At 41.4% G+C, this 21973-nt stretch overlaps 1 protein-coding gene across 1 annotated transcript; it reads left to right on the top strand.

Moving 5' to 3' along the window:
* Positions 1-13120: 13120 nt before the first annotated feature.
* LOC108956285 (eugenol synthase 1) lies at positions 13121-16719 on the top strand. Its single transcript, XM_018865475.2, has 5 exons — positions 13121-13371; positions 15447-15581; positions 15656-15884; positions 15989-16192; positions 16297-16719. Exons 1-5 carry the CDS (start codon positions 13168-13170, stop codon positions 16494-16496), a joined length of 972 nt encoding a protein of 323 aa, XP_018721020.2. The 5' UTR covers positions 13121-13167; the 3' UTR covers positions 16497-16719.
* The last annotated feature ends 5254 nt before the right edge of the window (positions 16720-21973 follow it).

The following is a 21973-nucleotide window of genomic DNA, read 5'->3' on the forward strand; positions in this document are numbered from 1 at the left end:
CGCTTGAATGTCGTCTTCGGTCATCTCAGCAACCGCTCTATTTCCAACATAAGTTGGGGGGAAATATTCCAAGTCATAGCCTTTGGAGGCCACCTTTGCCACCGCAACACTAGCCCAGTTGCGCAAGTTGGAGTTCCTGGATATCGCCCGCTGAGGGCGCTTGGATCCCGATCTTCCCCTCCTCCTACCTCTCGGTACAGCAGGGACTTGGTCTGAACGGGCATGGGCCGAGACATCAGTCGGGGCAGCAAGGGAATGATCGGTCGTTCCCATAATTTCCTTCCCAGCACCACCACGGGAGGTTCCAGCAGCAAACTGATTCGAAGAGGGAGGCCCAACCCTGCCAAGAGCGGTTGAGGCCATTCGTCGAACACGTAGCGTGCACTACTATAGAAACCGAGAAAGGGCCATAAAGAGGCCGAAAGCTTCACGAAATTTAGGACCAGGTGATAGCTCGATAGCCCACAGTGAGTCCCAAACCAGAACCGGGCGCATTCCAGGAAAGGAATAAAACCAGTAAAACCCAGTAAAAACCAGCAGATGACTGCAGTTCGACCAGCCCCTTGGTCGAGGAAGATCTCGAGTTGTAGAGGAGCTCTAGCGAAATCCTTCGGTGGAAGTAGAGAGGAGGAAGAGAGGGATCTTCCCTCCAAAAATCATCCCATTCCGACGTCTAGAACTCCGGGAATCGGCATCACTTCGAGCTGCCCAGTAAAAACCAGCAGAGGACTGCAGTTCGACCAGCCCCTTAGGTCGAGGAAGATCTCGAAATGTAGAGGAGCTCTAGCGAAATCCTTCGGTGGAAGTAGAGAGGAGGAAGAGAGGGATCTTCCCTCCAAAAATCATCCCATTCCGACGTCTAGAACTCCGGGAATCGGCATCACTTCGAGCTGATGAACAGTGACTCGAGAGAGAGTCCCTTTTCTTCTTTTGGATAGTCACTTTTTTGTTACCTCACCGATTAGTTTGTTGTGAGATAGCTCCCCAACTTCTATCTGTGTGACACATTTACCCTAAACTATAACTTGGCATACATGATGACTGAGTCTGTTCTTTTGGCGAAGCTCAAGCAAAGCTTGAGCTTTATTGACGTCTGTGGAGAGTAAGCGCTCGTCGGGGCATTGAGAGAGCATCATGGATGATGGGCACTATAACTTGATTTCAAACATCGAGCTAATGTGGAGAATTGTTAAATTAATATCTCGAGTTTGAATTTATATGACAATTTGTTAAACCAAATTTTATTGATAAAGATTTCCCAAGTAGAAGAAATAAAGAGGAGATATGAATTTATTCTTTTATGCAGAAGCTTGCTGAAGGATGTTGTCCAAGCAGGGCTGCACATGCACACACAATATTTGCGCCTCAGTTTCCTTTTTCGCCGATGGAAATTAAAGGGTGGCCTCTACATGTGAATCAGAAGGAGGTGGGCCCAAAAGTCAAGACTTTGACTTTTGGGCACACACATATAAAAGGGTTGTGGAGCCTATGTAGAAGTGAGAAGCCGCCGAAGAAGAAAAAGGAGCTGCAAGCCGCACTAGTCTAGCTGATGAGAGCCGTGCGCGTTTTTGTTTCGAGCTTGAACGCGCGGTAATTTTTGTACCATGAGTTTATGTTTAAGTGAGTTGTTTATTTATAAACACTTTAGGTTTGGGGTTAAATTTAGGTGTGGGAAACACTCGAGCGTGTAAGCGATTGTAAACTCTAATTCTCTAATTATAATGGATTATTTGCTACTGGCTCTCTTCGTGGACGTAGGTACCGATATTCGGACTAAACTACGTAAATTTCTAGTGTCCTTATTATTTCTCATTTATTTTTCTGGCGATTTCGCGTTGACGTAAATTGCAAAATCTTATCGTTTCAACATATTGAAAATTACATGATTTTTATTTTATTTTGTAATTCTTTGAAATCCAAAACGTTTTCTTTGTCTACGTAGTTTCAAAGAAAAAACAAAGAAGAAGCAAAAGTTGCTAGGAACAGGCCTTTACTTTAGGTTAATATTCTAAAAAACTCTAAACTAGTATATCTGTGTCGAATTTACTCCAAATTAATTTTTTGACCACCAAAAACTCAAAACTGGTACACTTATGATAAATTTACCTCAAATGATCATAAAAAATCATAAAATTAATTTTTTGCCATGGTTTCGTTTTTGATATTATCCATTCCATGCGCTTGACAGGTGAATCCAGTGCTGAGAAGATCTCTTCTCATCATGTCTACAGAACTAGAAATCCTCGAAGCACCAGTTTCTCTTGCTCCCTCTTCTTCATCTTCAACACCTCCGGAATTTCGTGTTTCTAATGCTTCTAAGATAGATTATCTTTATGAAGTCTCTCTTAGCGATGAAACCAAGATTTCTGAAACCCAACTTCCTCTCATGAATCTTTACTCCGCCTTGCCAAACCAAACTCGTCATTTTCACCCATCCGTTCCATTCGCCAGCTCATTCATCAAACCCCAAAGCAAGTAAAGGAGTACGTCCAATCCTCCAAATTTGACCAGCATCCTATTCCTGCTACTTAAAAAGAGTACTTTGTTACTCTTCAGATCCCTCTAGAATTTCCCAGACAATGGGTTCAACAGGGATATTCTCATGTTCATTATGGTGCCGTTCGTCTTGCTCTCAACTTCCATGGTCGTAAGGGTTTGCTAGTTGTGGCAAGAATCGCGTTGTTAGATACCAGATTTTTACAATACCAGCATGCTTGCATCGGAACTGTTCAAACTACTTTGAATGTCGGAACAGTCTTTGTGACTTTATATCCAAATTTCAACATCGCTCTTTCAGATCCTCAGCTACTTTTTTTTGAAAGTCCAAGTCCAACTTACTGGAGTCCCTCAAACTGCTGACTTTGTAGCTGTAACACTACATTACCAAATGGTTTATCGAGTGCAGAACCATGCCCTTGATCTTAACTTTAACAATGGTAATGAAGATGCTTTGTTTATCTCCATGCAGAATGACCAAGCATCCTGTATCCATGTTCCTAGACAGATCCCGAAGGATACATTGGCCAAGCTCCTTCTAGAGACTTGGATTACCAACTACGAAAAGCTACATCAGCACAACAAACCATTCCAGTCCACGGACTCTGAGTTCGTTCGGAAAAAAAGATGGAATTGTTTCCATCAAATTTGGCAAGGAAAAGGAAGAAAGTCCTTCTATCTTCCAAACCCTCTTTATGATCGAACCATGTGTTCCTCAATCTATTTCCGAGCCAGATCCAAAAAAGCTTGTTCGACACTTCAATGGTGATGGACATCCTGTTCATTACTATAAAGACAATTATGGTAATTGTTTTTGGGATCCTTTCTGCCAATGTTCCTCCTGTACAAATTCTCCTGACGAGGTAGACCCTTTTGCAAGACCTCCACCTCGACGGAAAAGGCCAAAGGATAAGATGTACCAAAGATACTTAGACGGAGATTCCTCCATTGATACTCTCGGTGAATGTGACAAATACTAGTTCATGGTTGCTTATGCACCACCCCCACTGCCAGAGGTCAGTACTACATCCCAAGCCTTGCCAGATCCACCAAAAACACCCCCACCATCTCCTCCCCAGAAAAAGCAAGCTCTCTCTCCATTTTATAAGCCAATCCTCAAATGGGCTAAGAAGCAGTCTTACCCCCTTGAAGTTTCAGCAGAAGCACCACCCACTTCTTCTATCGCTATGTTCCAGGATACCGACTTTCCTCCTCTTGTCAAGGAAAGTTCTAAACTCTCGTTCCCTGCTGCAGAAGAGTTTATTGATCCCCATGGCAGATACCGCCATGTTCCTAAAATCCCTACTCCCACTGATGTGGATGAACATGGGAGACAGAAAAAAACCCCTTGCCGCTGAAGCTGTTCTAAATTGGCAATTAGAGACTCTGTTGGCATAAAACAATGCCTTCAAGGCAATTGATTCCAGAATTGGAAATGTGCAACAAGATCTTCGAAGGTATGATGAAAGTACCAAAAAGATACTTTCTGAATTCCAGAAAAGGCTTCACGCCTTGGAATCAGGACAACATCTTGGGTATCATTATCTTGAAAGTCCAAAGCCAGAAATAGAGAAGCTCAAGAAGCAAATTCAACTTCTTGAAAAAGGAAGGTTCAGACCGTTTGACCCATTAGCACCTCCTGTTAAAACCGGGTATTTACCTCCACCGCCACAGACATCTATTTTTGCCACTATTCCAGAAGATCCCTACAGAAGAGAACCAGATATGGCAGAAATACGAAATTGCCTTAAGGCCCTGCAGAAGGAAAAAGGGAAAGAAAAAATACCGCCTACAGAATCAAGGTCCATTGCTATAAGAGAAAGGCCAGATCAGATGATGCTATCAAATCCATTAGAATATTTTCTAAAGGATTTAGGTACTTAGGAACCTGACCTTGTTATCCAACAGCCTGATCCTGTCGTTCCAGAAAAACAGATTCTGCTCCCAGTGGAACAAACTTCTCCCGATGCGAATCGATTAAGTATCCCTCTCCTCCTCTTCATCCTTCTCAATTCCTACAATTGATTCCCTCCCCATTGCGCCAGTAACTTCATCAACATTCATGGCTGACCCCCCAGATGATGAAATGGAATCAAACTATTCTAACCCAGAAATTGGTCAGACAAGCAATCCTGCTCAGCATGTGTCTATAGCATCAAAACAATTCTTCACCATTGATGATATTCCTTATCACAAATGGCCAGAAAGGCTTGAAGAATTTCATACTTGGCTGAATACTTAGTCTATCACTAACCATGATATGAATGATGTCCTATACAACTTTGTTACAAGATTCACAGGAAGTCTCAAACTCTAGTGGCAATCAATTTTAGAATAAGACCATATTCATTTTCTGATGTCACCTAATTTCAGCCATGCCATCACTCTCTTATATCATGTCTTTGTGGGAAAACCCACTGATCTCATAGAGATAAAAAGAAGAGAGTTTTTCGAGAGAAGATGCTGCTCCCTCCAGGAGAAGCATCTTGATAAGCATTATTGAATAATGCTTCAGCCTATTTACCAAGTTGGACCAGATCCAAATCTGAAGCATGTTTTCCTTACTTCCATCCCTAAAGAACTATCCCAGATGGTTGAAAGATCTTTCTTTGGAAAACAAAGGAGAATACAAGATATTCCCTTGGGAGAAATACAGCAAGAAGTTCATTTATGTCTCGAAGAATTGTGCTTAAAGCGCCAGATGGTCCGTACTTACATCACAGACGACAAGCGCCTTGAATCGCTTGTTCTCGCCGTGAAGTTAAAAATCAAATGCTCCAAGAAAGACTGTGATGGTACTTGTGGCAAGTATTCCCGGAAGAAGAAACATTACAAGAAGTTTTGGATAAATAAATCCAAACACGGCTCCAAGCATTTCCGGAAAAAGAAGAAATGGCGATACCTACGCAAAAGGAAGGATCGCACAGGCCACAAAAAATCAAACCGTTGCTACATTTGCAATCAGAAAGGACATTTCGCCAAAAATTGTCCTCAAGCGAGAAAATGTCAGAATCGTTTAATTCATCACATTGAGAATGAAACAGGTATTTCTCTTGAAAATGATGATATTGAATCCCTATTCTCTGCTGATGAAGAACCATCTAAACAAACTCTTTGTGTCATTCCCTCTTATCAAACTTCCAGTGAGACTGAGTCAGACTCAGAGTCTGAAGACATTTTTCATATAAACCCCACATCTTCAGAATCAAATCTTGACATATTTTCAAGTCAAACCCACTGTCCCCATTTCCCTGTAAAAATTCTCACTTTGAAGTTTGCCAAACCTATCACTGTCATTGCTCTCATTGATACAGAGCAAGTTGTTCCATCTTAGATACTAAAGTTCTGCCTGAAGAATATTGGACTCCCTATGTCCGATATTTCAACTCTGCCTCAGGAGATACTTTCTCCACAAATGTCGGGACCACTCCAGAATCGGCTGTCCAGTTCTTTTCTCAGTGCTCTATAAATGCAAAAATCTTTAGATCAAACCTCCCCAATAAAGACCTGATAATTTGGTGGGACATCATGACTCAAATCTCTTAGCTTCGCATCATTCCTGGAAAAGGTCTTAGATATAAAGATCAATTCTCTGAGTTCGTCAATATTCAGAGACTCTTTTCCATTCAGATGAGTCTACTAGATCCAATCATGCAAAAGTTGTTAGAATCTTGTTCGGAATCCCATTCAGAATTCGCTAAAAAATGTTCCCATCCTTTATGGGAAAATCCAGAGTTTTTTGTTCGCCTTCCTTTCAAGAAAAATGAAGACATAAACCTAACCAAGGCGAGCCACATGGGAATGAAACCAGAACATCTAGTTTTAGCTCAAAAGGAATGCTCGGAACTATTGCAACAATGCCTTATTGAAATCTCCGATTCTCAATGGGCTTGTGAAGCCTTTTATGTCAATAAGCGCGCCGAGCAAAACAGAGGAAAAATGAGACTGGTGATCAACTATCAACCTCTCAATCTTTTTCTCCAAGATGATAAGTTCCCTTTACCATCTAGAGATTCTCTCTTTATTGGTCTAACCAAGGCCCATATCTATTCCAAATTCGACCTCAAAGCTGGATTTTGGCAATTAGGCATCCATCCTGAAGACAGATCCAAAATAGGATTCTGTATCCCGAACCAGCACTTCCAATGGAAGGTTCTTCCTTTTGGCCTAAATGTAGCACCATCCCTTTTCCAAAAGGCCATGTGTCGTATTTTTCAACCAATCTTGTCGAGTGCAGCCGTATACATCGACGATATTTTGCTCTACAGTCCTGATGAGCAGTCACACTGTCAACTCCTTGAGCAGTTTGCAGAAATCGTGAAAAAGCATGGTATTATGCTTTCTCAAAGATAGATGAACATTGCCCAAATAGAAATCGAATTTCTTGGTATGCACTTCAACAAAGGTACATACTATCCAGGGCCACATATCGCTCAAGAATTATTGAAGTTTCCTCAAGATAACTTCACAACAAAACAAGTTCAGCAATTTTTTGGGATAATAAATTATCTCAGGGTTTTTGTCCCAAACATTGCAAAGCTTCTGATTCCTTTGCAATCCATGCTGAAGAAGAACTCCTCACCTTGGGGAAAAACTTAGACCAAAGCAGTCGATGAGCTTAAGGAGATTATGTAGAATCTCCCACCACTACAAATACCATCAACAGGGAAAAGAATCCTTCAAACTGACGCCGGTGATGAATACTGGGCAGCCATCCTCTTTGAAGAAATTGATGGTAAGAGACACCTCTGTGCTCACAAAAGTGGAAAGTTTTCTTAAGCTGAAATGCATTACCATTCCACATTCAAATAAATCTTAGCAGTAAAAAATGGAATAAAAAAGTTTGAGTTTCATCTCATAGGCCACCACTTCCTGGTAGAATTAGACATGGCATCTTTCCCTCAGATGACTAAGTTTAAACATAAACAGATTCCAAATTCCCAACTACTTTGATGGGCTGAATGGTTCTCAAAATACTCTTTTGAAACCAAACATATTCCTGGAAAGAAGAATGTACTTGCTGACTTCTTATCAAGGCCAAAAGCACCAGCCGAAATCAACATGTACATCAAGAGGCTTGCATTCCATATGCTCAATCATGGAGTGAAATACAAAATTGAGAAGATCAAATATTTGCAAAGCTGGAAACATCCCTAGGAGATTATTCAGCAAATCCAGAATGACAACCTTACTGAGAACTTGGAGAATCTCATGTGGCAAAGCCACATGGACCTATTCAGATTCAATGGAGGCTCGATTCTTTACCCTTTTGGGTTATATATGAATTATTCATTTATTCATCCTCTTATTTGGAAGGAAGATGATTTCCCTGAACAGCTCAAGACGTTATTATGGTACTTAACCAATAAGTACCTGATAGCCATTGAAATTCCAACCGGAAGGTTCATTGCCAACCTCACCAAGATATTCTTACTTGGAAGAAATGTTGAAAAAGAAAGTGATAAAAATCTCTTAGACTTTCTTAACTGGTTATATTCTCCTACTTACTGGAAACAATTCTTGGAGAAGGAACTGAGAACCATGACACCGAATCCCAAAGTCCATACCATCATATTTTTTAGATGTCCATGGCATTTTTTCACAAACAATGGAAGAATCATTGATGCCTCACAGGAAATAGGAACCACATCCTATAAACCTTACTTGGACAGCCGAGAAGCATGGATTCACAAATCTTATCCAAGATCTGTTAGATTTTGTGAACACGAATACCGAGAACTCCAGAGAATCCTGTGCCAGGAAAACAAAACCATTCCCAGAGATGTTTGGCATAATATACCCACTACGTGGGATCATTATGACCTAGCACCAGAAGCTAAGGAAGCACTCGAACAATACAGACAAGCTACATCGTCCCAAGAGCATGAAATGACCAGTGAAGATGACATTGTCCAATCCACCTAGGACCCTTATGCGTGCTTTGGAGGTCCTCTGTCCCAGGATCCCTACGAACAGAGACCTTCATCCTTATTCCAAAGCATGGACATATCTTTCTATGCACAGGCATCCAACTGGCCTCAGCCAAGAATTCCTGCCGACGCTCAAGAAAATGAAAACACAAACTGGGCTGAAGAAGAAGCATCACATTGGGCTCATGAGCAAGCATCCTCATCACGAAGGCTGAACCAAATCCTCTCACCTGAAGACCTTGAACAGAAATACGAGGCACATCTCCTAGAAGACAGCTCAGAAGACTCAGTTTGTAGCTACAATGCTCGTGACGGACGAGACCGCTAAGTCCGTACAATTTCACTGTAGCAAGACACTGTTCATTTTTACTGTAACACTAGGCTAGGAAAAGTACTGTTCACAGTACATTTACTGTTCATAGTGTGCGAATAATTCCCTCCCGGAAGTTTCCGGTGCCTCTGTTTGTTTCTAGACTCGTGAGCTTGGTCCTTGTTTGTTGCCTTGTGACCTCCAGTTGTCTATATAAGGTATGGAGGGTGTAATGTGTTGGGCAGAGTCCCTTGAAGTAAAGTGAGTGTCTTATGAAAACTCTCTCTATGGCTTTCTAAACTCCTCTTCTTCTCCAGCCTGATAGGATGCTCCAAGAAATGCAGCTTGGGTAGGTTAGAAACGTTTTCATCTTGGCATCTCTGAGTGTCTCTAGGCTCTGAACTAAAGGGCGAGTGGTTTCCTGCTAAAAGGCTGTCCCTGTAGGGCTTGAACGGGAGTTGTTCGCCCATTGTGGGATGCATACCTGCAGAAAATTTACTCTTCTTCCCTGGTTCTAAGTCTAGGTCCATTCATATCATAAATTAATTTTTTTTACTACTAAAAACCGTTACAAATATACTCTCCATTAAATTAGACTAACACCACAAAATACCATAAAAGTGGTACAACTATGACAAATGATGAATAAAATCTCAAATTGATAAATCGATCAATTGTCAGGTCTTATCTAATTTTATAATTTGATAGTAAAATTTAACAGAAACTAATAAATGATATACTAGTTGGGTAAATTTGTCAAAAGTGTATCAATTTAGAATTTTTGGTGGTCAAAAAATTAATTTAAGATAAATTTATCATACAAGTGTATCAATTTAAAAATTTTCAGAGTATTAACTCTTTTACTTTAATAGATTTAGGTCTTTAGATGTCGACTGTTATTGACAGGCCGGCCTTGAAGACCTCTCCTACACAAGTGACCTTTGGTCTTCTTTGTTTATTAACTCGAGCTTTTTGTTTTTGAAGATGTATCTGTCACATTTGCAATTATTTATTTTCATTTTATTTATTAAATTAATGTCTCGAGTTTGAATTCAGATGACGATTTGTTAAATCAAAATTTATTGATAAAGATTTTCCAAGTAGAAGAAATAAAAAAAAAAAAGATACGAATTTCTTCTTTTCTGCGGAAGCTTGCCTAAGGTTGTTATCCAGGCGGGGCCCAAATGTCAAGACCTTGACTTTTGGGCACACGCGCACACACAATATTCACACCTAAGTTTCCTCTTTTGCCGATGGAAATTAAAGGGTGGCCTCTGCACGTGAAACGGAAGGAGGTGGGCCTTTGACTTTTGGGCCCACACATATAAAAGGGATTTGGAGCTCTACGTAGAAGTGAGAAGCCGCCGGAGAAAGAAAAAGGAGCCGCAAGCCGCACAAGTCAAGCTAATGAGAGCCATGCGCGTTTTTGTTTTGAGCTTGAACGTGTGGCAATTTTTGTGCCGTGAGTTTATATCCAAGTGAGTTGTTTATTTATAAACATTTTGGGTTTGGGGTTAAATCTAGGTGTGGGAAACACTCGAGCGTGTGAGCGATTGTAAATTTTGATTCTCTGATTATAGTGGATTATTTGCTGCTTCCTCTCTCCGTGGACGTAGGTACCGATACTCAAACTGAACTACGTAAATTTCTGGTGTTCTTATTATTTCTTATTTATTTCTTTGATGATTTCGCGTTGACGTAAATTGCAAAATTAAAGGGTGGCCTCTGCACGTGAAACGGAAGGAGGTGGGCCTTTGACTTTTGGGCCCACTCATATAAAAGGGATTTGGAGCTCTACGTAGAAGTGAGAAGCCGCCGGAGAAAGAAAAAGGAGCCGCAAGCCGCACAAGTCAAGCTAATGAGAGCCATGCGCGTTTTGTTTCGAGCTTGAACGCGTGGCAATTTTTGTGCCGTGAGTTTATGTCCAAGTGAGTTGTTTATTTATAAACATTTTGGGTTTGGGGTTAAATCTAGGTGTGGGAAACACTCGAGCGTGTAAGCGATTGTAAACTTTGATTATCTGATTATAGTGGATTATTTGCTGCTGGCTCTCCCCGTGGACGTAGGTACCGATACTCAAATTGAACTACGTAAATTTCTGGTGTTCTTATTATTTCTTATTTATTTCTTTGATGATTTCGCGTTGACGTAAATTGCAAAATTAAAGGGTGGCCTCTGCACGTGAAACGGAAGGAGGTGGGCCTTTGACTTTTTGGCCCACACATATAAAAGGGATTTGGAGCTCTACGTAGAAGTGAGAAGCCGCCGGAGAAAGAAAAAGGAGCTGCAAGCCGCACAAGTCAAGCTAATGAGAGCCATGCGCGTTTTTGTTTCGAGCTTGAACGTGTGGCAATTTTTGTGCTGTGAGTTTATGTCCAAGTGAGTTGTTTATTTATAAACATTTTGGGTTTTGGGTTAAATTTAGGTGTGGGAAACACTCGAGCGTGTAAGCGATTGTAAACTTTGATTATCTGATTATAGTGGATTATTTGCTGCTGGCTCTCCCCGTGGACGTAGGTACCGATACTCAAACTGAACTACGTAAATTTCTGGTGTTCTTATTATTTCTTATTTATTTCTTTGATGATTTCGCGTTGACGTATATTGCAAAATTAAAGGGTGGCCTCTGCACGTGAAACGGAAGGAGGTGGGCCTTTGACTTTTGGGCCCACACATATAAAAGGGATTTGGAGCTCTACGTAGAAGTGAGAAGCCGCCGGAGAAAGAAAAAGGAGCCACAAGCCGCACAAGTCAAGCTAATGAGAGCCATGCGCGTTTTTGTTTTGAGCTTGAACGTGTGGCAATTTTTGTGCCGTGAGTTTATGTCCAAATGAGTTATTTATTTATAAACATTTTGGGTTTGGGGTTAAATCTAGGTGTGGGAAACACTCGAGCGTGTAAGCGATTGTAAACTTTGATTCTCCGATTATAGTGGATTATTTGCTGCTGGCTCTCTCCGTGGACGTAGGTACCGATACTCAAACTGAACTACGTAAATTTCTGGTGTTCTTATTATTTCTTATTTATTTCTTTGATGATTTCGCGTTGACGTAAATTGCAAAAGTAAAGGGTGGCCTCTGCACGTGAAACGGAAGGAGGTGGGCCTTTGACTTTTGGGCCCACACATATAAAAGGGATTTGGAGCTCTACGTAGAAGTGAGAAGCCGCCGGAGAAAGAAAAAGGAGCCGCAAGCCGCACAAGTCAAGCTAATGAGAGCCATGCGCGTTTTTGTTTCGAGCTTGAACGTGTGGCAATTTTTGTGCCGTGAGTTTATGTCCAAGTGAGTTGTTTATTTATAAACATTTTGGGTTTTGGGTTAAATCTAGGTGTGGGAAACACTCGAGCGTGTAAGCGATTGTAAACTTTGATTATCTGATTATAGTGGATTATTTGCTGTTGGCTCTCCTCGTGGACGTAGGTACCGATACTCAAACTGAACTACGTAAATTTCTGGTGTTCTTATTATTTCTTATTTATTTCTTTGATGATTTCGCGTTGACGTAAATTGCAAAATTAAAGGGTGGCCTCTGCACGTGAAACGGAAGGAGGTGGGCCTTTGACTTTTTGGCCCACACATATAAAAGGGATTTGGAGCTCTATGTAGAAGTGAGAAGCCGCCGGAGAAAGAAAAAGGAGCCGCAAGCCGCACAAGTCAAGCTAATGAGAGCCATGCGCGTTTTTGTTTCGAGCTTGAACGCGTGGCAATTTTTGTGCCGTGAGTTTATGTCCAAGTGAGTTGTTTATTAATAAACACTTTGGGTTTGGGGTTAAATCTAGGTGTGTGAAACACTCGAGCGTGTAAGCGATTGTAAACTTTGATTCTCCGATTATAGTGGATTATTTGCTGCTGGCTCTTCCCATGGACGTAGGTACCGATACTCAAACTGAACTACGTAAATTTCTGGTGTTCTTATTATTTCTTATTTATTTCTTTGATAATTTCGCGTTGACATAAATTGCAAAATTCTGTTGTTTCCGCGTATTATATTCCAACATTATTAGAGGGGTAACGCGATAAAGCATAATCTTCCCACAGGGCCACACCATAGGTCACTTTTTTTCTTTTTTTGTGGTTTCCCTGAGGGATCGTACATTGTATGGGCACATCTAGGATGGAAAATAGGATCTTAGAAGCATCATTTAATATATTTTTTCGTCTTTTTTTGTAAACATTTCCCAAAGACATTGTTGTACCTTTTACTTTAAGTTTCTTATGATGTAGGATTGAAATGCTCATAAATTAATCACATGGAGCAGGAGGGAAGTCGTATACTATTGCGGTGCAGTCAAGATAGATCAGCTATGCATGTGATCCTATATAAGTAGTGTTGGATAAAGAGAGGTAGATCTATTCAGTTATCAATCGAGAGAGAGAGAGAGAGAGAGAGAGAGAGAGAGAGAGAGAGAGAGAGAGAGAGAGAGAGAGAGAGATGGAGATCACGAGCAATAGTTGCAATAAGAGCAAGATACTCATTTTTGGAGGCACTGGTTACTTCGGCAAACATGTAGTGAGGGCTAGCGCGTCATTCGGCCACCCCACCTTCCTATTCGTTCGACCGGCCACCCCTCAAATGCCTCCCTCCAGTCTACAACTTCGTGGCGAATTTCGATCTCTTGGTGTTACCCTTGTCCAGGTTTCTCACTCTCTGCATAGTGTGATATATCATCATTTGTCTTCCTTTATATATGATGAATAATAAGGGGAGAATTACAAAAAAAAAATCTAAACCTATTGCAATTGTGCCAATTTAGTTATTAACTTTTTTTGACCAATTTAGTCCTAAACCTTTTATAATTGTGCTAGTTTAGTCCATTCGGCCAAAATTGGCCGGCCAGTGCTGAGGTGGACATTTGGTTGTCAAATGAAAGCTGACATGGCAATTTTTAAATTTTTTAAATATTTTTGAATTCTTTTTTTTTCCTCCTTCTCCTTCCTTTGGCCGGTGAGACTCGTCCCTGCCGACCACTGGTGAAGGTGAGCCTCGCCCAGTAACGGTGAGGCCGCCGTCGCCAAATCTGGTGAGGCTCGGCCTCGCCTAGCCAAGGCAATGGTCGACCTCACCGGTGGTTGGCGAGGTTAGTATCGCCACATCTGGCGAGGCTCGGCCTCGCCCAACCATGGCGAGGAGCCTTGCTGGCCACTAATGAGGTTGACCCTCGCCTTAGATCTGGCGAGGCTTGGCCCCACCTAGCCATGGCAAGGGTCGACCTCGCCGGTTTGGCGAGGTCAACCCTCGCCCAGCAATGGCGAGGCCGGCTTGGCCATTGGCCAACGAGGTTAGCCTCGGCGGCCCTCACCTCTAGCCGGCTAGAGAAAAGAGAAGGTGAAAAAAAATTCAAAAAAAAAAAAATTTCAAAAAAAAAAAAAATATATATATATATATATATATATATATATATATATATATTACAAAATTGCCATGTCAACTTTCACCAAACGGCCGGTGTCTACATTAGCGCTAGCTAGCCAATTTTGGCCGAATGGACTAAATTAGCGCAATTGTAAAAGGTTTAGGACTGAATTGACACAATTGTAATAGGTTTAAGACTTTTTTGGTAATTCTCCCGAATAATAAGTCACCCATTTTCAAAGTGTGAGTAGGAAAAAACTCGATCAAAGTAGAAATTGTGAATCATGGTAAGCTTTATGGTTTAACATTCAAGTAAGCTGAAAATATTGAACTAAATTCCACGTTGGAGTTGAATTTCTAATTTGAGTAAGTTTGTACTTTGAGTTAGCAAGTCACATAAATAAATACGAAAATCACATATAAGAGGAGTGTTAGGGTGTTTTCTCTATGAATTTTTAGAGTGAGGTTTTTTTTTTTTTTTTGAGAGATTGTGAGATAACACTTGTGGGTTTTGCTGAAAATATAATGTAGGGTTGGGAAAAACTTGAGTGACTCTAACTTTGTAATTTTCCAATTTATAGTGGATTTCTTTGCTCTCCTGTAAAGTATGTATCGACACTCCAATGGAAAAATTGTTAAGAAATTTCTAAATTTACTTTACAATTGCCATTTGAGTCATAAACTTTCAAAGTTGGCTAATGTAATTCTAAACCTTTTGACAATTTTTATATATAGCCTACCCATTCAATTTAGGTTGGAAGTCACTGACATGATAATCCAATTAGTGTCAACGGTCTTATATGGCATGGCCGATGGATAATACAAATGATCTTAAATGTAATGATGTTTTGCAACTTTTCTTAATATTTTCTTTTTTTGTCTTTTTTTTTTTCCTTTTTTTCCCCATTTCCTTCTCTACTATTCATCTTCTTAACTTTGTTTGTTGCCAAGGACATTGGAAGATTGTCAAAAAGCTTAGAATTGCATCGGTCAAAGTAGAAAGTTTGAGAGCTGAATTGGGTGCTATGCAATAGATTTAGTAACTTTTGAACAATTTTCCAATATTTCGACCGAATCACCCAAATATCTGGAGTCTATATCATTTGTAATTAAATTCTCTAATAATTTAATTTTGCTTGTGTTAGTCTTGAATTCTAAGATCCATTACCTTCCGCAATATTCACAAGAGTATCAATTGTATGCAACCTTCTATCGGGCTTTTTCCAATACACAAACCACGGAATGTTAGGATTGTCGAAACAAAAAATAGTCATCATGCAATTATTCTTTGGACAACCACGAACTTAGCAAAACAATATTGGATTTGTGACGTAAAAAATTAAATTTCATAAAAACAGGGAGAATTGGAGGAGCATGAGAAGATGGTATCCGTTCTCAAACAAGTCGATATCGTGATCTCCGTGCTTCCAGTATCTGCTATCCCCGATCAAATCAAAATAATCGATGCCATAATTGCAGCTGGCAACATAGAGGTAAACAGCCTTCTTTTCCTAGCAAGAGATTTCGAGCCGGGCTTAGTTTTCTTCTTGCGTTTTTGTTGTCCTAGAGGTTCCTACCATCCGAGTTCGGGTGCGAAGAGGACAGGATCACCCCACTCCCACCATTCGAAGCATTCCTGGAGAAGAAGAAGAAAATCAGGAGGCTCCTCGAAGCATCTACCATTCCCTACACTTTCGTCTCCGCCAATTGCTACGCCGCGTACTTCATCAGTCTTCTGCTTCACCCTCACGACCCACGACCTGACCTCGTTGTCTATGGGACTGGCGAGGCAAAGGGTATTCCTACAATGCTTATCTACAATCGTATACTAGGCAGCTAGTAATAACTAATAACTCCTTAGCATTAATGCTTCACTGAATCTACGGTACTGTGTTGTCAGCTGTGCTTAATTGGGAGCAAGACATTGCCAAATACACTATCAAAGTGGCAAACGACCCGAGGACACGCAACCGTGTTGTGATTTACCGTCCGCCGGGGAACATAATCTCTCAGAACGAGTTGATCTCGTCGTGGGAAAAGAAAACGGGTCGGAGATTCGAGAAGGTATGCGTGCAGGAGGATGAGCTGATCAAGCTCTCTCAGAGTAAGTGGGGACTTATCATACACTGCATCAGGGTTTCCATCCGAGTTTCAAATTTTTTGATGGCGCGTCGTGGAAAATAACTATTTTAGTTGTGATATATGCAGGCTTGCCGAGTCCGGATAACATAGCGGTGTCCATCTTGCACTCCGTATTCGCCAGGGGAGATCTGATGAGCTTCGACCTAGACGAGGATGACCTTGAAGCTTCGTGCTTGTATCCCGAAATCGAGTACACCACCATCGACCAGCTCCTCGATATTTTCCTCGTCGACCCTCCGGAGCCTGCTCGCGCGGCATTGGAATGATGATTTGCATTTAAGCTTGCGACTCATTGCACATCATTTGCGTAGTTATGATCATTCCTTGTTTTAGAGCGCTTGAACTCGAATCGCAATCGGTGGGATCATGCAGCAAGATTCATGCTTTATTCATCTGGTCGGGATTTGTCAATCACTGATAGAACTCTATAACAAGTCATTTGAATTACATATGTCAAATGAATTTCTAATATAATACAATATTTCATAAGGCTAAGGGCTAGTGAGCCCTTACTTGGCTAGATCAAAATTTGATCCAATATATAATGTGGTCCATGAACTATTATTTTATTCAATATGGTATCTAAACTATAGCCTAATATTTAATGCGATTCAAATTTTTTTTAATTTATTCAATGTAGTCCATTGATGTTTGATACATGTTCAATATAATCTATAAACTATCAATATAATCTTTGAATTAACAATATGGAATATTTTCATATAGTCGGGAACTAAATAGAACAAATTAAAAATTTATATACCACATTACATATTAAACCAAAATTCAAGAATCACTTATATCATTATCCCGATCCGAAATCCACTTGTAGCAATTGTTGTTCTCGTTGCCTTCGATTTATTATTCCTCATCTTCATAATCTTTTTTTCTTTTTTATGATTTTTTTCAAATTTCTTATTGGAATATTGCCGTTGGTGCTAAGGACCACAATGCCCTTAAGGGCAGCAATACCTGCTAGAAAAGACGCATCACATGTCCCATCAACGATGGCATCGTGTCACGGCAAAGGGCTTGGCGTGCGTGATTAGGCGATCGAGTCAATTGGGGTCGGCCGAAGTGGTCCCCCCGGGAATCGCCACGTGAAACAAGTGCTCTCTCGTCATTGGACGGGGCCCAAAACCCATTGGCAAGTTATTGATTTCTAGCTAATGCAAATTGTAATGATTGGGGTGAGTTGACATTACTCAGTCATACAAGAGCGCAGTAGACGTAACTCAGTCAGCAAATGCTCGATGGGTAACATCACGAATGGCTCTGACTGCTGCAACTCTTCTTTCCGCTGTGAACATTCTACGTAAAGCACGGCTGAAATCAACGCACATTCTTGAGTACATGCATGTTATCATGCTCTGGAGCACTCCGGCAGATCATGTTACTCCTAGAAAATGTTGATCAATGGGATCCAAAAGGCATGAAATGGCTAACTCGAGAAGGAATTTACCAGCTATTTCAACAATCCCATGAACCAAACACTGGAACCTTATAAACTATGAATGGAAAAATCATACTCAAAAGAAATTTAAAAAGAAAAAAGAAAGAAAGAAGAAACATATAGAACAGCGATGCTGCTAAGCCAAAATTAAAGCAGAGTATAAGAAGGAGGACAAGAAACCAATGTTGTGTTTCACCGCCAGAAAGCCAAAATGGTTTGAGACTAGGTGAGATGTGAAACTCTCGAGGACATGGGATTCAAGAACAACTATAAAAATTGAGAAATGATTTCTATGTGAGAATAATAATATATTATTGACCATAAAAAATAAATTAATATTTTATTATAAATTATTGCGATACCCATTTTTTTAAGAATTTATGACTTACAATAAATTGTTATTTTCAAAATAAATCAAATATTGTTTTGCTAATAAAGTTCATAGAAATTTGAGCACGAGAGAACGAAGAAACGGAGTGGGAAGAAATTAAATGAAGTTGCGTCGAAACCTTACAAGTAAACAGCTAGGGCTTTGGTGCCCCGCCTCGCTGTGCGCAAAATTCCGGCCATAAGTTTACCAAAGTTTCAACACACGCACACACTCCACGAACCGGGAGAACTGGCCAACTCACCCACGCTAGACATAGAGAGAACGATGAGATAGGTCACGAAAAAGGGGGAGGCGATCGAATTGCTGGGGTACCTGAGGTCCGGCGACGACAACATGTGCTGCGTTGGCGCGGGGTCGCTGCCTTTTGGGAGTTTGACCACAGTGGCAAGTGACGAAAAATGGATTCATGAAAAACAAACAAATACTCGAACAATCGAATGCCAAAAACAAGCATGGAAGCTTGTCTGAAGATACATGCAATACCAATCGAAAGTCATATAACATACTTTATTTGTCACAAATTAAGTATTTGTTGCAATCTTAAAGGAATTAATAGGAGCCTTGGAGTTCCGTTTGTCGAGGGAGTTTATTATCTTCAAAAAGGAAAATGTACATTCTATCTTCCTAAAAATTAACGTTCCCCTTTTCATTTTCTTTTTTTATATATATATCAGTTATTTTCACTACTACTCTTCTCTCTTATGGGCTCTTTCTTATGATCCAACTTTGGCCTAACATGGGTGGATTAGCCTAACTTGCCCAACCAATAAAAAAACCATCAGCAAGCAAAACTATGAGTTACTGAGCGGTGTTATTTTTTTTGTTTTGTCGATCCTACTCTAATTCATGCTCTCATACTTTTGTCACGTTTCTTTGCAGGGTGTGGTATTCAAACCTCCCACCTCGCCATTCTCATGTAGAAATGGTGACCACTGAGATAAACCCCAGTGGTTGAGCGAGTCTTTGTTGAAGAGGCATTCATTTAAGTATTTTAGGTGATAGTGAGAAGAAGCAAAACTTGTTATGACATAAACTAAAAGCTTAGGGTCTGCATAGTAACATTCTAGTTTTTCTGTTCTTTTGCTCTTTTATTCCCTGAAATATGAAATGAACAAAAATCCATTCGATAATGTTAGTTAATTTTTCTATTTCTTAGAATAGAAAAGTGGCCAAGGTGTGACATCTAGATTTTTGCTCAGGTCCTGAATGCTTAACGATCGACGCCACATCATTGAACTCATCATCGGACCGTACTAATTGCACCACTGCAAAGACTTTCAACCTCCCTCATTTCCGTCATTGCTAAACCATCTCATTCCCTCGCCATGACACCTCACCGTGCCTCCTTGCTACCTCGGCCCACGCGACCACCAGCGCCACCACCGCCTTAACCTTACCACAACAAAGGCAATTCACGAACCCCAGCTGGTGTGTGACCCTGGTGAGAAGCCAATTGGTCAGCAGCACATGCCGAATCCTTCCTCTTGGCACGACGACCATAAGCGGCAGAGGAGAAGAAAGACCAGCGCCTTTCCTTGTTTCTTCCTCACACCGTAGAAAAAAAATCCATCGCTACTGCCACGTCTCATCCTTTCGAAAATGTAATAATAATAAAAAATTCTACCGATCATTTTAAGCTAAGCAAACGATTCTTTTTGGAAAATGTAATTTTCAAATTATTCAATTTTTCACGAATAAACGGACTCATCCTTTCGGAAACCCTCTTGGAAAACATGCACGGCCTCGTCATGTCGGGCTGTCCGGCCACTGCACGCAGCCCCGTCCACGTCGAAAGCCCTGCCAGCCCCAAAAACCTCCATCTTTTCTTAGTCAACGGGCTTTTGTTTTTCTTTTTCCTTTTATTCTTTGTCTCTTATATTTATCGTCAAACACCGTCTTCAGATGTAAATCGGTTTTTTTTTTCTTTCTTATTGTGAAGATGAACAAGAAATGTCGGAGAAAAAAAAAAGAAATGTCGGAGAATGAATTGATTTTATAATTGATTTGGATTCTAATTGATTCAATCATGGGTATTCGGACATGAAATAGGAAAATGTAATCATATTTATTCTTTCCTTGGTTCTCTTTTATACTATAAATACAAGCATACTTGTACAAGAATATACAATGAAAATCACAATTTCCTCCAAATGCATATCGTCTTCATTTCCTTTCATAGTATCAGAGTGACATTGCTTATGACCTAGCTTCTGCAAAATCCATCGAAATTGCCCTCGGTAGTTCTTCAATTTTTGTTGTTGTATTTTTGTCCTGCAAAACAAGTTGACATACCGGAACGGAATTCATTCTGACTTGCCTACGATGGAGGAATCATCCAACAATAATTCTCCGAATCAAGTTGATTAGATCCAAATTCAGCAAGATGTCCAACACTTGTCTCCAAATCAGGTTGGAATACCCGTTTCAATGCAATCCATCAGATCTTTAGCTCCAATTCAGTGGCCGAGAATACAGTTAAGGGTGTTAGGAACCGAATCGAAAACTAAACCGAACCGAAAAATTCGGCTTTTTTGGTTCGGTTCGGTTTTCGATTCAGTTCTCATTAAAACCAATATTTTTTTATTGGTTCGGTTTTTATCGGTTAACCGAACCGAACCATAAACCGATAAAATCAAATCATTAAAAATTCGATTTTATTCTCTCTCGACTCCCGTCTCCTCTGGCTTGATTTTGCATGCCTCCCTCCATGGTGGCCTAGCTCGAGAGCCCCTAGCCCCCGCCCCAGCAGCAGCCGCAGCAGCGACAACGCAAGCGATAGGGGTGTAAAAAAGAACCGGGATCTGCTCGGACTGCTAATCGGACCGGAACTGCCCGGAACCGGCGGTTCTTGAGGGAACTGGTCCGATTCCCGGTTCCAATTTATGGGAACCGATGGAGTGCCGGTCAGTTCCGGTTCCATGGGCGGATCCACCCGCTCGCCCACCCGAACCGTACCAATTAATTTTTAATATTAAAAAAAATTACTAAAACAAACCCTAGATCTCATCTCATTGTCTCTTTGTCTTCGGTTCTCTCTCTCTCTCCCTCTCTCTTCCTCGGTTCCTCCTATCGCCATTTCGATTCCTCCCCAAGCATCGACGTCGCCGCCGCTGCTCTTCCACTGTTGGTGTCTGCCCCCTTGCGCCGGCCGCCACAACCTCTGCTTCGCCCAGCAGTGACCTGCGATGCCACAACTCACCTCTGCGTTGATCACCACACCAGCATCCGCGAGCGCCCTTTGCTCGTCACCGCAATCACCTTCGCTTCTACTGCTTTCCGTTCGAGCACCACCGCCATTGCTTCTACTTTGAGCCCCCTCCACCAGCAATTTGGCGCCGTTGTAGCCCCTACAGCTGCGACAACCGACGCTAGTAGATCCCGAACCAGTCGCTGCGCCTCCATCGCTGCTCCGCCGCCCCTCCGCGCGATCCCTGTAGCCCTTGTGACTCCGATTTCCCCTGTCAGTTGCTAGTTGGCCTTGCTGCTGATGCCACACCTCCGCTGGTCTCCTTGCTGGAGCTCCACACCGGCGTCCATCCAGCAACTCACCATCGTTTTTCCACCTACCAAATTGTAACACTGACCAACGAATTGCTACCTTGCACATCAAAAGTCTTTGCCTCGACTCTCCTTCACCGCGTGGGTGCCTCTGATGATGACATCGATTTCACCGCCACCTTGATTCGAGAAGCCCAATAGCAGCGACGCCAAGCTTGTTATGTTTTTCCTTCATGCTGTAATAACTCCCTGCTTTGGGGATGCTGCTGGTGTCGACAGCCTTGCCGTGACCAACCAAGCTAACTGGTTCCATGGATCCACCTGGGAACCGGACCAGACCGGCGGTCTGGTTCTTAGGTGGATCCATGCAACAAACAGATGGATATCGGTTCCATTTTTCG

The sequence above is a fragment of the Eucalyptus grandis genome, chromosome 11 (assembly GCF_016545825.1).
Source record: "Eucalyptus grandis isolate ANBG69807.140 chromosome 11, ASM1654582v1, whole genome shotgun sequence".
Taxonomy (NCBI): Eukaryota; Viridiplantae; Streptophyta; class Magnoliopsida; order Myrtales; family Myrtaceae; genus Eucalyptus; species Eucalyptus grandis.